Consider the following 14,731-nt stretch of genomic DNA (forward strand, 5'->3'; position numbering starts at 1 on the left):
TTATTATATATTTGTATTGTATATAATGCTTTGTTGGCTATAACATGTAAAAGGACTATTGCATATTATTATCATAAAACAAGCTACTGGCCATTTGTAACTGTGTAATTTTTCTTTTTTCTTTTTTTTTCTTTTTTTTTTTTTTTTTTTGCTGAAATTATTACAATACACTGACAGTTAACTATCTTCAGAAAAAAACAAGACAAGGCACACCGCAAATCAGGAGCACTTTTGGTACGCATTCCGGCTTCCACCTTCAAAACTTTATAATGGTTATATCTGACCAACCACCCATTCTGTCCTACCTGGTCATCTAGAGGCAGTTCACAGAAGCTTGGAATGTATTTGGCCCATTCAACCAGCACCAGCAGTTGTTGTTTCATGGATTCCACCACATCATTGATGGAGGCAAGCTTCTTTTGGGATATGTCCACATTACCCAGAGGGGAAGATATCTGGTGGGGGAAAGTTATCAGTAAAAAGTAAAATATCAGCTAAAATACACATGGAAATGCACCATGTTACCTCAAAATTGGCCATTCACAGGCTCATATCTATTTTTTTTATTAATTTAGCAAAATCCATGTTTAATATTTCAAACTAACTTTCTGATAATACTGCACATTTTCTACAATTTTCAGATCAGGAAGATTTTTTTTTAATGATAAACATGTTGTTCTGAAAATAAAAACAGTTTTCTTTAACTTGAGCGTCTGAGTAATATCAGTAACATGACAATAGTGACATTAAGTAGTAGTCAGTAACACACCTGTCTGGATAGAATTTCAGCATTGAGCAATGTGCTGACGGATAAAGCACCATTTTGAGCAACCTCGTCGTAACTGGTCCGCCGGACACTGATCCTGTCACGCTCATTTTGAACAGCTGAAATAAAAGAGAGATCGCACATAAGTCTCCTGCGTGGGTATTCTTGCATGCAAACTACATGTATGCAAGTGCACTGGGAAATATATACTAATTTAGTACCCAGAGTTTCCTATCAATGACATACCAGCTTTTTCATTTTCAAATAAGTTAACCATATCTATCAGGTACTTATCCAATAAGCAGGTAATAATGGAGATTTTAAAATTAACACTGTGCCTGAAATTCAAGTTAGAATATATTGCACTATTCTGAATAAAGATCCTTCTTAGATATTTAAATATCCGGTATAGTATGCTGACACTTTATATATATGGTGCAATATGAGATGTTTGAATAAGATATAATTGAAAATTTTTATCTGCCTTGGACAATTACATCCAAAGTTTATTAATCTGGCAGTCTGATAAAAGTATTTTTGACAAAATTTTGAATTTTATCCCCCCAAGCCATGAGACTTCATGTGCAATCTCAGATTTTGATGGTTTTCATATAACTTTAAAAGGTTAAAAGGGAGCATGGTATTTGAGGCATATCATAATTATAGTGAGTCACAAAATTCAATATAATTTGTTACCATCTCTCCCTATTTATTTGAGATGTCATGAGATACAAGTTCACCAAAACATGTGACGAGTGACAATTATTGCACCACACAAACGGAGATTCTCCAATTCCACAGGCCTAGTGGCTTCATTGTGACAGCTGATAATGCATACTTCTTCAACTGGGCCAAGAAAGTGGCAAGAAAACAAGCATGAAAAGGACATGATTCATCCACATGTGCCCACAGCTTTCTCTCTGTGTCAGCTGATTGTGAAGTAGGTCAATAAATGGATCAACAAATAAAAATGTGTGTCTGAAAATCACCCAAGTAAATAACCCGTCTTATAAGGAGGTGGTAGACAATAAAACAATTATCTGACACCTGGTGGGTTTTAAAATGGCATATAAGCTAGGATACTGGACACAACCTCTTTTAAGCAACCTCTTTTGGTTATCTGAACTGTCAAAACAAGTGAAGATCATATTACTAGTACATGCTATCAAGGACAAACTCACAGATTCTGTTATTGGACAAACTGCCATGTCATTTCTGATAGAAGTGCTAAGTTCACAGACCCCCCCCCCCCCCCCCCAAACTCCTGACCCCCTCCTCTTCCCTGGAGATCTTAAACTCTTGAAGCAGAGTCTCTCCAATAAGTCAGGGCACTTATTTGAAAAAATACAACAAATCATTAAATATGTAATCTGATAATAAATGACATTGAAGCTCAACACGTGGGCTACTTCACATACTGTCAATGCCACTTATAAAACCAATTGCCAATCATTAACAAAACTGTACCTAATGTTCCGTTACACTAATCCCTTGCTCAGGGACAGATATGAACAGATATGTTAAGTGTCAATAGAAATAATCAACAGCCGGACACGCACACCCCAAGGTTATCGCCAGTGACAGGTTATTAATTCAAGTCCCCAATACAAAAATGATACCCGTGCTTTTCCCCTTGATTTCCTATTGTTGTGCCAGGGAGAAGTGCCTGGAATTGCACTAAGGATGATAACATAGAGGTGATATTAGTTATGGGGATTGTAAGGAGCGTGCCTGCACTTGTTGATGTCTTTTTATGTGTGAGAATACAACGGACTAGAAGGACAATGATATAATTGTATGTTTATCAAAGATTTTAATGCAGGTTGTTTTTTTTTTTAATTTTATTTATTATTTTTATTGTCTAGTAACAAAAAAGGCTTGCAAAATTAAATGTAAAGATGCTGTCCCATCATATAAGGACCTATTTGTATCCTCAATTGATCTTATAAAAAGCCCCAATACCTCAGGTAACACCTATGACAAATTCCTTCTGTGGTTATTTAGACACAGGCTGATATTGTTTATGATTATCACCCTGATATGGGTGTGATGCTTCAGTAGACCTACAGGAATATTGAATTTTTTTTTCATGTTACATTCACACCATTCCCAAGTGAGAAACCTTCACACACCTGGTACTGCTTGAATATGCACTTGAACTTTTTGAACAGTATACCTGAACTGTTAATTTTTTTTCACTCGGAAATTACTTTTATTCACATATACCTGCAACAGTAGTGTTGTAAAATATCCATACAAAACATGTTTATTTTCTGCCGACATATGACAGATTTATGTGATTTTTTTTGTTAAGTAGCCCATGTCAAAAGCAGTTTGATATCTTTTATTTGTGATATCTTTGGTTCTATTTCACAAGTATCCATGTTGGAACACAATCGTTTAATGAGTGGCAGCAAACCTCAAAATTTCAAATTACCCAAACAAAAAAACTGCCAGTGTCCTGTCTTGAATGAGTTTGCATGCCCCCTATATCTGAGGCCACCTAGAGAGAGAGGACAATGGGTGCCCTGTGAGTGGAGAACTTCTCCAACAACAACAACAACAGATAACCCCACAGAAAACCTATGGATGAATCACTCACCTTATCCTGCTAGCTATACAAAAGATACAATAATAGTTTTGCACCAAGTGCCTTCAGGTGTTGATCGAATTTCAGGTATCATAGTATAAGAAAAATAAAATGACCAAAAGTGCTCAAGAACTGCCAGGGATTTGGGGGTGACACAAACATTAACCTGCCATGACACTTTATCTTCAAATTCTTCGAGTCACCTTAAACTTATGAATCAAAATAAAATTGACTAAGGAAAAGACATTAAATTTTCATCAATCAATGTCATTTAAGTTAAATAAATCAATATAAATCCAATATAACTCACCTTCTTTTTTCATCCCAGCCCGAAAACATTTCTTTAATCGGCAGTACCGACACTGGTTTCGTTTGTCTTTGTCTACGATGCAATTCCGACTGAATCGGCATGTGTATACGTGATTCTTTCTGACGCTCCTTCTGAAGAAGCCCTTGCACCCATCACAGCTGGCAGCTCCGTAGTGTTTGCCTGTTGCCCTGTCGCCGCAAATGGCGCAGTACTGGCTCATGGTCTGGTTGCCCACCAGCGCAGACGACGACATGGAGGCCAACGATTGGACATTATTCAGGTCTCCAGAATCTGCAACGAAGAAAAGGAATATTTTATAAAGAAAGTCATTGGGTCAATCTATGATAAATTTATTGCATAAATCAAACACAAAATATTGATGTAACTGGTCCATTGATGCACACAAACTGCACAACTTTTTCAAGTTTGCTAGACAGCTGTGTCTGGAATACAATCAGAATTAACTGATCAAGGTGTCTGCTATAATGCTTACAAGTTCACGCCAATTGTCCTTCCTTTTGCTCCCTCAGTTCACCTGTGTATTTGTAACAAGGGGTTAGCACGGAACATAATTTAATGTAACAAGAAGTTGTTAGTAGACTGAGACATTGTAAAACAGACTTCTGTTTCATAACATTCACAATATGACTATAGGAGGCTTGCACCATGGTTGCAAAGTTAACAATTTCTAGCAAAGATATTTAGCTGCATGCACAACAGATGTTGTATGGATCTTTAAAAACTTATATGATTATGATGTTACATAATTTTTTAAAAGAGTCAGATATTAATTTGAGCCACAAACAAGTACGTAAATCACACATTTTAGTTTCATTCTGCTGTCAAGCAGGTTTCATTGCACCACCTTAACTGTGCCAATTTCTTATATTGAGTCAAAATTAATAAGAGTCACAAGTTTCTTTCCTTTTTCTTTCACCTCAGGAAGACTTGTATTTTGACTGTTTTCACTCCAATGTATATACTCCAGACAACAAAACACCCCAGATAATTCTCCCAGTTTTGACAAGGGGTGTAACAGTTCAATAAACTAGATGACCTCAAGGGTGTGGGAAAGAGGAGAAACCCTTCACACCTCGTTTACTTTGATTTCTTAATTTCTCCCCTGCACCTTAATTTGTACTGACTTTAAACATCACAGCTTCATTATCATGATGTATTACATGAGGCAATGGTGCACATGCCCTTCCCCCCTTGAATACAAAATTTTTAAAAAAAACTTTTTTTTTTGCTTCAGTATTTCAACTGATTTTACATTTTAGTCTCACCATAAAATTCAGTCATCATTCAAACACAGTCTTTTAACTTATGTCTACCTATCTTATCATCATTTACATTCAATTTATCAATTTTAGTTTGTCTTTTAATTGCTCTTTAGTTTTCACGTAAATGGCACTAAAATGCAAGCGAAGTGCAGTTAGTTTTTAAGAAATTATAATTATTATCATTGTTATTAATATTTAGTCTATTAATTAACATTTTAGTGATAGTAATCACTTACTTTAGAACATTATTTATGAAACAGCCATGTTTCACTCTTGTCACAAGAGCATCATCAGGCTGAATGCCCACAGATCCTAATGTGTTGGTGGACCTGTGAACAATTCCACTCAGAGTAGTATTAGGATGCATTCCCATAGATTTTAGATCGATCTATCCCCGTGGGGAGTCCCACTAGATTACTGTCAGATAATCCGGCTTAAATGTCTGTCCTGCCTACTACAAGCTGTAAGGGGGTGATTAACTTTCGTGCCCGCTCGGCTGACAGCTATTTAGCATGAACCCCCAGGGAGTTAGGACGATCTAGTTGGATCGATCTAATCTCTGGGAATGGGGTCTTAGTATCAATATTTAGTTGTTAAACCCCCCTTTACACTGGACAGCGTCCTTTTTATGTCCTGTAGCAAGGTCCCGTTTGACAGTAAAAATAAAATAATACTTTACGTGCCAACCACTGGCCCGTCATAAGGCATTCATTCTGCAACCTAAGCTTGTGCCTCCTTTCTACAACCACAGCGATGCCAGTTTCATGGTCGCTACAAAGGACGCAGAAAAGCCATGGTGTCCGTTGTAAAGGGGGGTTTAAGTGAAACTGACACCATGGCCTTGACCCAGCATGCACTAGCAACATGGGTGACCCTGATATGCAAAACAAACTACATAAAAAACTTAAAAGTACCACACCAAAGAAAAATTCTCACCCATGGACAAAAAGGATTCCTATATTCCCCATGATAAAATTCAAATTATTTTGACACCTAATTGTGTAAGTACAAAACGAGTAGAAGGCTTGTTTGTTAGTTTTTTCCTGTATGTCAATGTAAAAGTGACACTGTTCAGGGCCAGTGCAAGTCCTTTAAGTTATGAATCAGTAGATGGAAGATAGAAAATCATGAAGTTCACAGATATTTAATAACTCATCAACTCATCACACAAATATGAACACACAGACTCTTATTGACAATGAGATGATAATAAGTAATGGAGAGTATCTTTCACCTACTGAATTTTACCACATCACAAAAATTGTACAAACTTTGGAATAGGCATATAATTCTACAATCCACTGTATAGAATGGTCTGGTATACGTGATGCTGGAAAAAAAATAATAACTCTATACCAAGACAGCCAACAAGATACAACACAACAAATTTGGCAAATGTGAAAAATGTGTAAAGAGAGCAGGACAAAACGACCCGGAAAATTTCAAACAAAATTTGGTCACATGCCTAGTCAGGGGGGTGCTTGTATTTTTCCCTGTCAAATATTTGGCAACGTTGCCCTGAAACATGTGAACTGATATCAGGACATGACCAGTAAGGCTGCACTCTCTCAGCACTCTCTACAGCCAAATAACCTGTAGCTGATTTGACACATTCCTATTTGTAATCAAGCAAGTGTCTACAAAGCATTACCCCACACAAAAAATTTTATTTATTTATTTTGTTTATTTATTTATTTTTGTATTATATGTAGGTACTCATGCTGTGACGCCAGCTTGGCTGCAAAAAGGTGTACTGACATCATTAATATGTCATGTTATGATATTCATTATTAGACTTTCTGTATACATGTGTTTATAATACTCTTCGTTGATTAGTGAGCCAGAAAATGTCAAGCCATGTACACATTAAGTGCTCAATAAACATTATTATTATTTTTATAAAGTTCAATCAGATTCAATCTGTGTACATGTAAATGCCATGCATGTAGAGTCTGGGCACATACAAATTGGTGCAATTCCCTTAGCTACAGCTGTAATGCCATATAACATAGGTGATAACTTATCTAGTGCAGTACTCAACTGTCAGATAACATATGGTTTAGCTGGGACTTGGGGTAATCACAGTGGCTTACGGAAAGGAGGGGATGATGTACCCCCCCTTCTTCCCCTCCATGTGTAAAACGAGACTTATACAAAAAGTTTGTAAAAGCATTTTTAAAAAGGAAAAGTACAAGTGAATATGATGAAGTCCACAGCACATATGTTGCATAGTGAATTAGGTAGGTAGAGGCACTAGGCCCTTGCCCATAAGGGAGACAGGACATATTTTGACCCCAATTTTTACCCAATGCCCCACAATGCCCTACATTTCAAATAAGATTTTTTCTTTACAGAAAAGACGACGAAGGGAGTGGTTCCTCCTACCCCCTAATCCCCTCTTACTTTTAGACCTACCCTACAGATAGTAATCTATGTATAATTCCGTCATGTCTTTACAAATCACCACACACACACACACACACACACACACACACACACAACAACAACAACAACAACACACAGGTTAATGCCCCATACTACCTGGGGAATCCAGCATCTCTAGATCGAGTTCAGCGTCAAACGGATTGGCCCGCAGCTCCGTCAAAACCATGCTGTCTGACTTCCTAGGGTTTCCCACTCTATCTGATACTATCTGTGACTGATTCAGTACAACATGGGTATGGTATCTCAAACCAGATACTACATACAGCAGAAGTGGTATCTGTATAGTTAAACTGCACTCAGCTGTCTCTGTTTGACAAGGAGGCACAGGCTCAGACCCGCAGTTATGATATTTTGTTCACCCGGTGAGAAAATAATGTCATGTGGCTTGCCAAGCAGCAAATGTCAATGAAAAGGCAAAGATAACAGCGCTGATGAGAACAAACCTCGATATGTTGCAATGTACCTATTTTCTGACCTTGGACAATGTTGCACTGTCACACTTTTGGATCCCCGCTTTTCAATTCACTGGTGCACTGTAGCATTAGCAGTGAAAGAGAACATGCAATCCTGGTCCTTGATCAGATACTTATTATTACCATTCTCAGGGAGAACAATCTTCATAAACGCCAATCCAATTTCTATTTAAATGTACAATCACGCACCAAGACCTGTGGGATTCAGCGAAAATGAAACACGATAGTGACTGCACCTCTTTTTATCTCATCAACATGCTGCTTATAACAACAATGTCACCAAAATGTCACTTGGTCACAGAGAGCCGTCTCTGAGCGTAAATACACCCGAGTAATCTGCATCCCTTATCATTAAGTAAAGCTGCTAATGCATCCAGGCAGGGGGGCAGGGCTATCAGCAGTGCCACCACCCCTCGGATTTCTAACAGTGGGTCTTCACTTTCACGCCCCCTGGCTGCAGGATTGTTCTAGGTGCAGTTCATTCCTATCAGAGTACCTGCTTCTAACTGTCCACGGGAGTCCTGGATGATGTAATATACTCTTCAGAGGCAGAGATGATAGAGAGATAAAGCTGGGCAAACAGGGGGAGCGGGGAAGGGGGGGGACATAAGTTTACAGTAGAGAGTGGACTAGCGAGGTACTAAAACTGTAACTGTTCCTGTGGGATTTTAATGTCACTGTTGCACCTGATGTTACTGTAACGGATTGTACTGTTTCTGTCACTGGTGATATACAGCTATTGCTGGATGTCTTCCTGATTGACGTTGAACTGATAACGTCTATAACTGTTATATCTGAGCTCAAAAAAATATGACAAAATCACTATGTCGAATCTGAAAAACAGCTGCTGTCTGAGGTTGCAGTTTTTCTGTTTCCCTGTGATATGTTATATCTTCTTAGTAAATTAAAGCAGTTTTTACATCAGGTCTGCCTGAGTCTCTCAAACAGATCAGCTAGCTAATGTTTGATGTATACTTCATGGATCATGAAACTGCAGTCAGTATTTCCTTGCTCCTGACAACAATGATTAACAGAAAGCTAATCCTTCTTATGAGAATATCAAAAACTAGCAGAACAGAAAAATCATCTCCTGGCAAATGTCTTTGACGGTGCTAGTGTCTCCCTCTCTCTCCACCAACTGAACTCAAATGCATCACTACCAAAGAAAAAAGACAGAGAAAAACCACCTTTTCTTACCTTAAGTGCCCACTAGGAAGGAGCCCTTGTGTCAAATCCCCCAAAATAACCCAATCTGAGTCACCCCTGCGACCAAGTTATAAATAACTTGAATACAGTTTGTCATATGACTATCTCTCATTGGCATACTAGTGTATCAAAAGAATCCCCCTGAGACCTAAAATCCCTGACTGAGAGATGCAATCCTAAATATATATATGCATAGTTAACTTGTGATAAAAATTATGGATAAAACAGTAACCTCTGAGTAGATTTGAGATAGAAGAATTTACAATTTGATAATAAGTTTTTCATCCCTTACTAAATGAGTGAGGGAGACATTTCCCACTGCCTAAAACTTTGGTATGATAATTAAATAGAGCAAAGACCTCGAGCATAATACTTTTCATAAGGTATCAAAATACTACACAGTGAATTAAGCCAATTTATGGCACATTTCAATATATAGCATGGAAAATGCACATTTCTAGTGGAGATATCAAATGATAATATCATATTTTAAGTGTGTCGGTATTTAAACTATGACAAACTGTCATCATCAAGTTTTTTTATTTCTGTTCAATAAAACCAATACATATGGTATGAATACAACTGATTTCATAACTACTTGTAATGAGCTAAATGTTAAAAATCATAAAGCGTAAACTAGCATTTTGTCTATCAACATGTCCTCAGCTATTTTACACAACAAAATAGCTACATAATACTGTCAGACCCCCTCCCTGAAAACCCTTGTAATTATTGGTGTACTTTGACTGTATGTGACTTGCAATGTTTCTAATTAGAATTCAATATAATCCAACTCGTTTAAGAAAAAAATTCATTTTAACAAACAACACTTTTCATACAAAGGAATTCAATTAATTTCCATCAGTCAAACAATTTTCAATGGAAACCTTTAAAAAAAAAACAGATTTTGAGATAATCACCCAAAACATCTGTCAGGCGCCAGCAGACGCCATTTGATTTGCCAGATTTTGCCGGGCAGACACTGAAGGTGGGATATCACATGGTTCCTGCGCTGTTTATGTAATGTGACAGCAGAACCATTGTTCCTTTGCCATTGTTTAGCACATCTTTGAGTACGGTGTGATTAATATGAAATAATGCCCTAAACAATCTCCAATCCTGCTGCAATTAAAAGAGCAACCCGTGAAAAACTGTGCTCCCCTACAAAGAATGTTTAAACAAAAGCGGCTGTCAGGATTATAAACATGACATAACACCGTAAATCTTTCAATGTTCCCAATCTAAATATTTCCATGGCGGAGAAAATCTTGTGGTTGCCCATTTTCAAAAATGGAATATATCTGAGTGACAATAAAACCCATCGAAATTGTGATTAATGTACGCTACATAACTTGGCAAGGCATAAAATAAATTTGATGCATACAACTACCCTTGGTATTTCTCATTTATTCCAGTAACACAATTCACCTCCCCCCCCCCCCCAGAAGTATAGCACTTAAAAGTAGTTTTTAACCAAACAATGCATTTTTTAATTCAATTCAAGAAATTAATTTACATTTATCTATCCTTTTTTTAAAGTCATATCCCATTGCTTGTTACACAATTTTAATTTCATTTAATTCCAGTCCTCGCCTCTCTGCCACACTAATATAGCAGGTCTTCAGGTTCAGTCAGTGCTTATTCAAATGAAAAGTCAACGAAACAAATAGATAACAAGGTGCTGGCGATGCCGCAGCCAGCGTTTTTCCTGAGCAAATATTATATATCAAGGCCCTGGCTCTGATAACACTCTCTCAGTCCCAACAACGGACATTTTGAACCTGGACGCATTTTTATCACACATAAGACGGTGGCACTAAGTTCTCTGGGATGACACACCAGTCCTTGGTCTCGTGATAAAATTCCAGGCGGAATAAAGATGAGCATTCTCCTGATACCTCCTATCTGGATGCTCAATAAAAGTGACAATAAAATAGTTAGCAACACTGGGCCCATCGAACACTCTGTCTCTGTAACCGATTTGCTGAGTTGCAAACATTATTTCTTCAAGGAGTGCAAATATACCAATAATAACTGCTCTCTCAACAAAATGACAAAAACGGTAGTAAAAATGTTCGATAAATTGCAAGAAATGAATGAAATTTCATACCTTTAAGTCTGTAGCCCCACCAATGATGAGCCCCTCCCCCCCCCCTCCCCTTCATATTATCACCCCCCTCTTCTGCTGCTCTCCCTGGTGACAGCACAATTTGAGATTGGAGAGATAGCTGTGCAAATTCACGCCCCCTTTTGCTGATATTTTTCTCCCTAAATTGACAAAGTTAGCTGATAAATTGGGTGCTGTCACAGCCCATCCTATATCATAATTCCCAGTCTGAAATTAAAGGACTTGTGATTTGTTGCTGTACTTTTAAAATAAATAAAGAATGTGGGGAGGGGGAGGGGGGGAGATTGGTGGAGACATAATAGTTCCTTTCAAAAGCAGCAAGATTAGCTTTCCAAACTTTTTAAAATTCAAGCAGATTTCTTAAACTCTCCTGTAAAATTTTTGACATGCCTTTGAGTATTTTTTTTAGGTTTACTGAGAATTAGGATGGCTTTTTTATTTTTTACTGCAAAAGACAGCTGGTTTTGCAAACACTATTTATACACATTTTAGCATTGTTTGGATTATATTCTTTATGGGAGAGGCACTATAAGTTCCTTTTCCTTTTTTTTTTAAATTTTGACACAGCAGCAGCTTTAATTTTCATTTCTGAAAATCTTTTGAGGTACATTTTTGCATGTTTTGCATCTTTTTATCATTCTTTTTTTTTTAAATAGTCTTGAAATATCCCTGTATTAAAGCCAAAACAAAGGCCACTTCTTGGTAGTAATCTAAGTTACTAAAACATTTTTAATCTTCTTTGCCGCATGACTGAAATAAGTTTTTTAACTTTCCAATTTTGTTCCTTTCAAGTTTGCCACAGATGCAACTTTTCAGAAGAACTGTAAATCTAAACTGAAACTAATGTCACTGACAGAACTGTAAATCTTAAGTGAAATTAACACTCCAAGCAGTAAATTTAGCCAAATTGTGACAGAGCTGAATTCCACACTGTGCAGTGGAAATATGGTGTGATGATCACCAACTCAGCTTAACACAAGGTGCCATAGACACCAACTGCCAATCTCTTAAATCTTTTTAAAAAAATTCACAAAAATAATCAGTGTTTGGTTTATAATCTCAATATTCATGTGGGCCTCGCCTGGTAACATCATTGTCCAAGGGGGTCTCAGTTTTAATGTTCCAGTCTATTTAATTTAAGAACTAGCAGACTTTTTTTATGTAGAAAAAAGCTGGTCTAAAAAAAGTTGAGGATATCAGGTAAGGCACAATATCACTCTTTCTGGGTAACAGAACTTTAACTGTTCGCTACAGCTTAACACTGGCTTAACTTTTTTTCACATGGAATAGTAATTATTTATTTTTAGCATTGCCAAGATATCTGGTAATGAGAGAAAACAGATAAAGGTAAATAAGTGCCGAAATAGAATAATTGAAGAAGCAACTGGGATATTCCCTCTCTCAGACTTTGTTCTCAGGGTTTCCCTACTATAATACAAAGTAGAGTGTATAACAGCAGAGAAGTGCACTTTGTTCCAGCGGGGATTCCCTCTCTCAACTTGATGTTAAATATTTGGTCAGCTGAAATCCAAAAGTCCATGCCCTGATTGCTATTTATACCGGGCTGAACTTTGTAATGCCACTTCTGGATTAAATACATGGAAGGGAAATCCAAGCTTAAAATAGAAAACTTATTCACTCAGGACTGCTGTGACTAGAGCTGCTACAAGCTAGGTATAAGACAAAAAACATTATTTGATTGTTAAGACAATTATTTTTTTAATAATCATATACAGGACTTTACCAATACAAAATTGAAATCATAACCATGTGCATCTCCGCAGTAACGGAGTAAAGCAAACTAGGTACTATATTTCTAATAGTTTAAAGTTTTAAATGAGAAAAGAACTTCTACATATTTGAAGTAACATAACTTAAAAAGTAATACTAATACCTTTGAATCAGATTTAGTTACTAGTACTTTGTAAAATTGCTCTATAATCATAATAATAATAATAAAGAGTAATTAAATTACCCATTAGAAAAGACATCCTCTCTCCACCCCACCCCCACCCCCTCCCCAAAAAAAATCTTGTTTATCAGTTTTATCACTGTCAAGTACATGACTGACTTGAAACACCCGACTTCAAGTTACAAGCACACCCAGTCTTGTTCTGCTGGAGACGGATTAACACTAATGGCTTTCACTTCGCGTTGAGTTAACTGAGGTCAATACTGGTGAAAACGACAGCCCCTATGACACAAGACAGGGATCCCTGAGCGCTCCAGGAGGTGGTGAAAAACAGGGAGTGTTCCACGGTAAAAATAAATCCTCTAGACACTCTGGAAAAAGCAGAGTACTTGCTTCCTTAGTTTTACAGCATTTGTATCTTTTTTGATCACACGCCTAAGAGTGGAATAATTCAGGGTGGGAAGCAGTGGAACAATAAAAAAGAAAGTAAAAATAGACATTCTAGAAAAAATCTGAGCACTTAAAAGGCACTTGCATCCTAAAGTTAAACAGAACTGATTTTTTTAATCAAATATCTCAGAATGAAATTCAGGGTAGTTATTTGTAGAGAAAAACAGCAAGATAATCCAAATTATTTTCCTTTAAGTACCATATTTCTAAGTTTTACCACTGACATCCTGTAATAAAAAAGAAAAACAAAAGCTGAAAAGGGACAGGAAAACATAAGTAACTTTAAAACTACTAATTTTGTAAAAAAAAAAAAAAAAAAAAAAAAGATATGGGCAAGCATATACTAGTACATAAATGCAAATTAAAAAGAAAAGATTTCAGATTCAACTGAGATTTTATGGGTGACCAAGTACATGTCAATAGGCCCTATATATTGATATATATATATATGGGGGCCTGTCACATGGGTCTGAGGCACTTGAGGTTTTTATCACTGTGTGGTTCAGTCACATGAGTATTGTATGCAAATTCTCTACCTGGGCCTTCCCAGGTACCTTCATATCTTAAGACACTGCACTTGGTGATAGGTAATACTTACATTGTGGGGCATGTATGGAGAGAGGGAGAGAATGTGTGTATCTGTGTGATAGACAGAGACAAAATGTGTGTGTGTGTGTGTGTGTGTGTGTGTGTGTGTGTGTGAGAGAGAGAGAGAGAGAGAGAGAAATACATATTTACTTCATATTTTTTATGTGCCCTAATAATAAGATAATTCAACGAAATAGTTAACTGACTTGTGTTAACGAGCTAATATGAGCAATAGATGAGCACACATATACAAAGCAATGCATACCTGCACTTTCACTAACATACAGTTCTGTGCCTCTGACCTTGTAATAGCATATGAGATTGTATAATATTAAAAGAAATACATGATATATATATATAATGGAAAAAGGGTATTTACTCATTTAAGACAACGACAAACCAGATAAGCCACCAAATTCTTCCGATCAAGTGATGAAATTATTCAAGTGCCAAATGTTGCCCCCTGAATGACTTTTAATTGTTCTCACAAACAATAAGTGCTACTTCAAAGTTATTATCATTTCTCCTACTTGAAAACTGATAAGAAAGGCTTCACTAGAACAAGGACACTTTACTCCTG

General features: G+C 36.9%; 1 protein-coding gene across 7 annotated transcripts in view; it reads right to left on the reverse strand.

Annotated features, from left to right (window-relative positions):
• The window catches only part of LOC106170072 (hepatocyte nuclear factor 4-gamma), a 42,444-nt gene that overhangs the window by 8,279 nt on the left and 19,434 nt on the right, over positions 1-14,731 (reverse strand). For 5 of the 7 annotated variants that reach the window (XM_013549803.3, XM_013549798.3, XM_013549799.3 and 2 more), the window contains exons 2-4: positions 3,667-3,957; positions 770-885; positions 306-455 (exon numbers count right to left, since the gene is read on the reverse strand). In XM_013549803.3, the coding sequence (XP_013405257.2) occupies positions 306-455; positions 770-885; positions 3,667-3,957 (557 nt within the window). Of the gene's footprint in view, positions 1-305; positions 456-769; positions 886-3,666; positions 3,958-7,490; positions 8,452-9,064; positions 9,213-14,731 lie in introns of those variants that run through there. The other 2 variants (XM_013549804.3, XM_013549801.3) reach the window with 2 other exon arrangements.

Source organism: Lingula anatina, chromosome 4, assembly GCF_051362555.1.
Source record: "Lingula anatina isolate TDL-2025a chromosome 4, LinAna3.0, whole genome shotgun sequence".
Taxonomy (NCBI): Eukaryota; Metazoa; Brachiopoda; class Lingulata; order Lingulida; family Lingulidae; genus Lingula; species Lingula anatina.